This window comes from Fusarium oxysporum, chromosome 3 (genome assembly GCF_000149955.1).
Source record: "Fusarium oxysporum f. sp. lycopersici 4287 chromosome 3, whole genome shotgun sequence".
Taxonomy (NCBI): Eukaryota; Fungi; Ascomycota; class Sordariomycetes; order Hypocreales; family Nectriaceae; genus Fusarium; species Fusarium oxysporum.
In genome coordinates, this window is record NC_030988.1 from 1,044,532 (window position 1) to 1,052,294 (window position 7,763).

General features: G+C 47.3%; 3 protein-coding genes across 3 annotated transcripts; 1 reads left to right on the top strand and 2 right to left on the bottom strand.

Moving 5' to 3' along the window:
* Nucleotides 1-354: 354 nt before the first annotated feature.
* Nucleotides 355-643, bottom strand: FOXG_20977 (uncharacterized protein; the record flags this gene model as incomplete). Its single annotated transcript, XM_018401306.1, has 2 exons — nucleotides 355-440; nucleotides 568-643. 2 exons carry the CDS (start codon nucleotides 641-643, stop codon nucleotides 355-357), a joined length of 162 nt encoding a protein of 53 aa, XP_018251971.1.
* A 7-nt stretch (nucleotides 644-650) lies between these two features.
* On the bottom strand, nucleotides 651-2,729 carry FOXG_20978 (uncharacterized protein; the record flags this gene model as incomplete). Its single annotated transcript, XM_018401307.1, has 3 exons — nucleotides 651-1,245; nucleotides 1,319-1,699; nucleotides 1,762-2,729. The coding sequence occupies 3 exons, from the start codon at nucleotides 2,727-2,729 to the stop codon at nucleotides 651-653; spliced, it is 1,944 nt and encodes a 647-aa protein (XP_018251972.1).
* Nucleotides 2,730-4,383: 1,654 nt separating this feature from the next.
* FOXG_20979 (uncharacterized protein) lies at nucleotides 4,384-5,391 on the top strand. The gene has a single exon (XM_018401308.1). It carries the CDS (start codon nucleotides 4,536-4,538, stop codon nucleotides 5,160-5,162), a length of 627 nt encoding a protein of 208 aa, XP_018251973.1. The 5' UTR covers nucleotides 4,384-4,535; the 3' UTR covers nucleotides 5,163-5,391.
* The last annotated feature ends 2,372 nt before the right edge of the window (nucleotides 5,392-7,763 follow it).

Consider the following 7,763-nt stretch of genomic DNA (forward strand, 5'->3'; position numbering starts at 1 on the left):
TTTTTGCATCCCACTGTAAGACCGGCAGATAAATCAAATCGGCAGATGAACACGACCTTCAAAGATCCTCAAACTTATTGCACCACACGGTATACTATAACAGGGTTATTAATAATATATGGATTATCAATGTGCTTTAAGTACTTAAAGGAAGAGAAACCTGCGTTCTGCCCAACTATTACTCTATCGCTGGAGTTTAATCCTAAGCGACGAACATATATTACCTCACAAAGGGAAACACTTCTCCTTGCCGCACGTCTGATCCGTTGGTTAGATATACGGTAGATACGACCCAGTTCAGAAAATATCGGAAAGACTCGATAGTTATCTCCGTGAAGCCTGAACTTCAATACGCTACCTTCCCGTGTTACCAACCATGAATCCCGCACTTGCAATGGTTTTGCTGTAAAGAGTAGATTCGAACCCCATTTGCTCGATTTCTAATTAAGCTTTTAGGTACTTAACTACTGCCTCTAGTGATGCAATTTCTTGTACACGTACGTACGTACGTACTGTATTTTAGCCGCTGTACGTACGTACAACCTTATTGTACGTACAAATATGTACCATACAAATGTCCCCCTTCCTTTTTAGGTAATACTGGTAACTTAGTAGGCTTCTCACGGTCCTCGTCTTCTGCCATTTTGGCCTCAAACCTCTGATTCCACCTCAGTGCCAACCCCCAATATATCACCCGTCGACTGTAATACACCCTCCCACTCAAAATCTCCACTGGTGGAGGCCATCACACCATCCATCCAGACCTTCTTGCCCTGCGCATTCACAAATAACTCGAGATATGAATCTTCGAGTCCTAGCCAGTCCTTCTCCTCAAGATCCGCCCAGCGCTTTTTATGGGCGTACTTCTGATCCTTAAGGCGATCTAATACGCGGTCGTTCATAAAAATGAAAGCCTGCATGTCAGCGTGCATGGGCGTAAGGCGATTTCGAGCTTTCGTGTGTATGAAATTAATAGCAGAGAAACTTCGTTCTGAGGGCACAGAGTTCGCAAGCGTGTTCATTACCTTCACGGCTACTCTAGCCAGAATCGAGCCCTGGTTGAGGAGGCACTGCCACGCCATTGCTGGCTTGAAGCCATCATCGTATACAGCGCTGTGCTTATTAAACAAGCCGTCTGGGCCGCCTGTACGCATTCGGAAGTGTGTGAATTCGGAAAGGGCACGGTGATATTCGTCGTCGTTTTTCAGCTGTTTCTGCATATACTCTTGTACGCGCGCAAAGACGCTAGGCGGCAGTTTCGAATTTGGACCTGTTGTATCAGGCCGGAGGGGCATCGGCGATCCAATGTATATCGTACGTCTGCTTATCGAGCCGGGCTTTGAATATAGCGTCAATGTCGTCCCACGGAATATCAGGAAACTGATCAGCCTCTCCCATCTCAGACCATTTGCTTTTGATTTGCAGCCAGCGATTTACAACGTGTGCGATTCCCGCCCCATCAGCCTCGGAAGCGTGTTGAAATTCGTTCACGGGTTTTAGCACAGCGATCGCAGCCTCCAGTTTTAGCCAGAAGCTGTTGTCTTTGATGATTCGAACCGCTTCGGGCAGGAGAACGGGGCAATCTTGAGATCGCAGCTCATCCCGTACGTCTTTTCGAATAGACCAGTCTCTGGCAGGGTCTCGAGAACGGAGGAGGGAGAAGAAAGAATTGTACTGAGAACCCCAGCGTGTAATTATGCTATTCGGAACGAGCGAGTTAGTATATCGATTTCTCAGTCACAGCTAACGATTTACCGTTACCTTCTGATCAGCGCGCGAGTTACTCCGTTCCACCTTGTGCGTTGGCACATTCTCAATCTTTGCAATTGTAATTTAGACCGTGAGAAGAACTTGAGAAGGGTGCTGACGTTATTACAGAGATCCTCAAAGAATGGAAGAAGAAGGATATCTTTAATTAGAAGCTGAAGGCCGTGAGAATCGCATAGAGAGAAGTTGATATGTGAGAGCTCTGGGAATCTCCCTAGCAAGCCGTGTACAGAGCGCATCGTGTTTTCGGTATCTGTACAGATAGAATTGATTCTGGAGAGATCACCGCCGCACAGTTGCTGCATTTCTCCCCATATCAGCTTCACCCAATTCTCCGCTGTGTGCTGTTCGTCTCCCGTGTCAAACGTTTTCCAGTAGAAGGCTGGGCCGTCTGGTAGCTGTACCGAGATATTAACGATTCTGTGACCCGAGACATTATCTGAAGCGTCAAATATGATGTTGAGCCATTCAAAGCTGGTAATGCGTTTGAAAACCTCGTCATAGAGTTCCTGATAGAAGTCGGGAAGAATTCTCGTGATGGCGGCGCGGCTAGGAGGCTTCCAGCCAGGCTTAATGCGAGTGAAGAAATAACGCCAACGGCGGCTCTCGAAGAGGCTGAAGGGCCGACCACCGGCGATTACAGCAGCGGCGGCATCATAGGCATAACTGTGACTCTCGTCCTGCGAGATATGCTGAATTCCGACCTCGGTTATCTTCTTTTGTATGGCTTCTGAGTAGGAGGGAAGATAGCCAGCGTTATCTTGAGTTTGACGCTCTTGTCGCTGCTTGGCTTGCCATTTCTCACACGCAGCGAGATGCTCTTTCGGTCTCCCAACAGAGGTCGCTGCAAAATCTTTTTGGCAGTGACGGCATCTGTATCGCTTGCTTTTCTTGGAGTTAGAGCGGCCGAGGTCGATAAACTGTCGCCAAACGAAGGCAGCGTTAGCTTGGGTGGGCGCCATCTTTTTGGCGATACCTTCAATCGGGAGAGAATGGCAGAGTGTGTTGAGCTGCTCAGCCAACGGAGTTTTTGTACAGCCCCCCGTATTTGTATAATATGACCCACAAATTCCCCTATTAGGATTATTATGGAACCCATTGTACGTACATAGTACGTGTACGTACTTTTTCTTTCTGTACGTACGTACGTACAACACGGTTGTACATACTGTACAACATCACTAGGCAGACTGCCTCGGCAGAAGACTGGGACCAGTGCCGATGTATGAAATACCCTAGCACGGGAACCCCCAATGACTGTGCCACGATCAAGGCCTGCGGCAGTGGTAAACACCGCGCGATATGTAAGAGGTTTTATGTTTATACGAGTGGCACTTGCTGACTTACTATAGCCATCTACAAAAATGGGGATATATGGGTATGATATCGTCGGTCAACAATTAGGTGCGGCAACTTATTGGATATTCTAGTGTGAAAAGACCGATGTGGCAATCAATGGCCCCGAATTTTATCGAACCTGTTACGACCTTCTGCAAGACCCGAAACCTAACTCCGAAGCCGATAGCTGTTGTATAAAGGGCGACAGAGCATCGGATGGATGCTTCAAGTAATACCCATCTCTTGGGTGTAAGGGTTGGGATTTTAATTTAACTTAATGGATATTCTGGCTGGCAACCATATGGCCGCTTAGGTTCCCTCTAGGAGCATAAGATACATTAAGCTATTTTAACCTACATGATAAGCGAGTGAAACAGACAAGCGAGTGGAACAAAAATCCCTCAACCTACATCATTTCTAGTTGATCAATTGATTCTCAACCACCCAATATGTGACAGTTAAATAAAGAAGCTGATATCCTGCTTGCTATTTAAGCTCTTCAAAATGACCCAAAACCAAGTCTCCGACGCGCCGCAAAAATCTACAAAGTTAGCCTTACAACCCTTTGGCGTCGGCAGCAAGGCATTCTTTCCCAGCGCGACACTATCCCGAAATCACGCAAACTATCTGATCTAGAAGAACAGATAATGAGCCAAAATGGCTGGACAAATAACGAACTGGGCCTTGAGTGGCTAAAGTACTTTAATCGGTCTACAACTAACCGATCAACAGGCTGGCGATCCATTCCACGTCCACCGTCCACGTATCCACGGCGTGGAAATGGATGGTCCGTGCATCCATTTCCATCCATTCCATGGAGGGCGCCCGCTACACGCGCGCCCGGATGCGCATTTAGATTTCTTTACGTTTTCTATAATAACCTAACATTTCATTCATATTACATTATAAAAATTCTGTATGTAATATGTAATAGCATCATAAATATGCCTATGATCTTAATTTTCTTATCATAATTTTCTTTAATTTTATTATAAGTTGAATGAGACCAATCGCGCGCCCGGGCGCGCGAATTTCATGAATGATGACTAAGCGCAGGTTGAAATACGGCCCCTCATACATGTACGCTCGAGCGTACAAATAAGGTCACGTGATATACTGTACGCTCGAGGCGTACAAATAAGATCCTGTCGCAGGGTAGGCATTAGTAATCTAGCTGTATGCTTTAAGTAACTCTGCGGGATGGAATACCCCGCACAAGAGAGAACTTAAGACAATCAATCAACACATTTGCTGCTGCTCATCATATTCACTCTAACCCTTTAAGCACGCTCAGTGCGACAGATCCCGTTATGTAAGAGGCATATGTGGCCTAATTGCAAAGCGGCCATACACCGCAGATTAACCCCATATTTAGCAATCAACCGCTTCTACGGTATTAATTCTTATTGCCGCGCCTTGCTTCTGCTATAATGGATCCAATTGGTGACTCTCATGGCTTCCCCAGGGATGTTCTTCCTCCTGAAGGCGAATTTAGCTCACGAGAGGAACTAGTAAGAGCAATTAACGCTTGGGCAGCGCCACGAGGCTACGCCTTTATCTCCCAAAGGTCTTGTAAGACTACCAATGGGAGAGTTAGGGTTACCTTTATATGTGACCGCGGAGGAGGGCGTGCCCCTTCTACATCCCCTAAGAAACGGATACGCAAGACTGCATCACGTCGTACGGGATGCCTCTTCTCTGTGATAGCAAAGGAGAGCCTATGCGGGACTCAATGGAGCCTGAGGCATCGTCCCGGCCCTGGCTTCGATCAACACAATCATGAACCAAGTTTCCACCAAGTGGCACATCCAGTACATCGTCAATTGTCAAGCTCAGATGAATCAACAGTCCACCAGCTCGCCAACGCCGGTATTGCGCCTAAGGAGATCAGATCCTATTTGCGCACGACTTCAGATACACTTGCCACACAGCAAGATATCTATAACTGCATTGCACGAGGCAAACGGGATCTTGCCAAGGGTCAAAGCAACATACATGCCCTTGCTGATCAGCTCAATAGCAGCGCTCGCAATAGTCCAGACCATTTGGACTGTTAGTCCAGACTGTAGATCAGGGCAGGGAATACGGACGCCCGGTGTGGACGCTAAGAACGCTAGGTTGTTGGTATGGTGTTACAAAACCAGGGCACCCATGATTGTTGCTGTACCAACCATTTTATTTTGGATATTTCCGATCAATTTATTGGTGCGATCCGATCAACACGGCTCGTTTCAAGGGACGCATCATCCTAGCCGTCAATCCACGAACGCCCGTCGTGGATTGATTGTTGATTTTGGATTGCAGTCTGGACTAATAGTCCAAATGGTCTGGACTATTGCGAGCGCTGCTCAATAGCGAGGGCTTCTGGAGCGAGATTCGCCTCGACGAGGGTGGCAGAGTTACAGCAGTATTATTTGCACATCCGCAGTCACTGGAATACCTCAAATTATATCCTGAAGTGCTTCTATTGGATTGTACGTATAAGACCAATAAGTACAAGATGCCCCTTCTCGATATAGTTGGTATTGATGCTTGTCAACGATCCTTCTGTATTGCATTTGCCTTCCTTAGCGGCGAGGAAGAGAATGACTTCATCTGGGCTCTTGAACGGTTGAGGCATATGTATGAGCTTCACGGGGTAGCTATTCCTTCTGTAATACTCACAGATCGCTGCCTTGCTTGTATAAATGCCATTTCCTCTTCTTCTTGCTTCCCTGAGCCAGCCTTACTCTTATGCCTATGGCATATTAATAAGGCCGTCCTGACACATTGTATGCCTATATTTACTCGACATAAGGGCAGCCCTAAGGGGCAAGAAGAGTGGAAGCAATTCTATGACCTATGGCATGGGATTGTTGCCTCACCAACTGAAGATATATACAACGAGAGGCTTAAGAAGTGGAAGAAGCATTACCTTCCTATGCACGTTGAAGAAGTAGGCTATATCTTGGAGACCTGGCTAGATCCCCATAAGCAGAGATTCGTCAAGGCTTGGGTTCACCAACATCTTCACTTCGAGCAATTTGTTACCTCTCGGGCCGAGGGCATTCATCAGCTCATTAAGAGTCATTTGAAACACTCTCAAGTTGACCTCTTTGAGGCCTGGAGGATCATCAAGCTTGTTCTATCGAATCAGCTTTCCGAGCTCAAGGCCAACCAGGCCAAGCAGCAGATCACCACACCTCTCGATATATCTGGGGTGTTATATGGCAATATCCGCGGCTGGATCTCACACGAAGCCCTGCGGAAGGTTGATGGTCAACGGGCACGGCTATTAAAGGAGATTCCCGCGTGTACAGGGGTCTTCGCAAAGACTCTCAGTCTACCTTGCGCTCATAACCTTCAGCCTTTACTGGCGCGAGGTCTGCCCCTTCAACTATACCATTTCCATTCACATTGGCACCTCCAACGCTCAGGAACCCCCCAGCTTATTGTCGAGCCTCGCAAGCTATTTGATCGCCTAGCAGCTAATTCGACACTGCCATCGTCAAGCACGCAGCGTGAGCCTTCTGCCTTCGAAGCCATTGAAAAGGCATCACAGCCAAGGGCACTGCCAAAATGCTCGAGATGCCATAACTATGGCCATAAGATGACATCGAAAGCGTGCCCATTGCGATACGAAGATCTATTGGAGCCCCCCCCCTCCGATCACCACGACAACGCACACATTAACACATACAGCTACTCGCTCTGTAACCCGCTCGCTATCCCCATCATCCCCATCAGGAGTCTCCGTTATATCCGAGATTGTAGCTTATACAACAACGCATATGACGACACACACAACAACCCATATGGTATCTCCTCCAACAGCTAAATCGGCAGCTATTACTACACCACGTGTGCCTGTATTACAACCTGATGACCCCCGTGCTATTTTCCAACGATATAAGGAAGCACGAGAAGCTTGGTATGCTACACTGCCTCAAGGGGGCCTCAAGACTAACCAGCAGTATCGGAGGGCTATGGGGTTGCCTCAACGCTATAGCAAAGCGGAATATAACTGGTGCCTTGACTATAAGCAAATGGGGAGGCGTTGTAGGGCCGGAACTAACATGAGAGAGTGGACTAAGGAGGAGATGATGAGTTATCTTGACTGGGATAAGGCTGAGGACGAGAGCGTTGAGCAGAATGTAAGGATAGAGATGGCAAAGCAGCCCTTCTCTAGGCGGCGAGGCATGCAAGATATCTGGGATGCCGCCGAGAGGGATCTTGAAGTACATTATATATCTTCACGATAGTATTTGATGTGGAAATAGAGAACTCTTACCAAAGGAAAAGGCTCTGCTTTGTCTACCGCACGCATTGAGGCGATTCACTTATACCACGATAGCTACAGTGACGTGAGGGGGCATTATCAGTTCTTCACGGCCACAGGCAGCGCTGCCCTCAAATCAAACAAATCAAATCCGGGGTCATATTTGAGATATTTGATAACTCTCAAGACTGGATTTGTTGTTTGAAATATTTATTCAAATATTTCAAATATTTCAAATCTTACCCTCTATGCTTCCATGCTAACATCTCCAATCTCCCATTGGACCTCCTCCCCCCCACCTATTGTCGCCCCTAGCTTCACCGCACCATGTCTGACCCAGTTCTTAAGGCATTGTAACTTCTCCAGCGTTTCCGTCGTCATCGAAAGCCTCTGCGTCGTC

Excerpts from the sequence above, each read along its gene's own strand:
- FOXG_20979 (XM_018401308.1), top strand. The coding sequence starts at position 4,536 with ATGGATCCAATTGGTGACTCTCATGGCTTCCCCAGGGATGTTCTTCCT.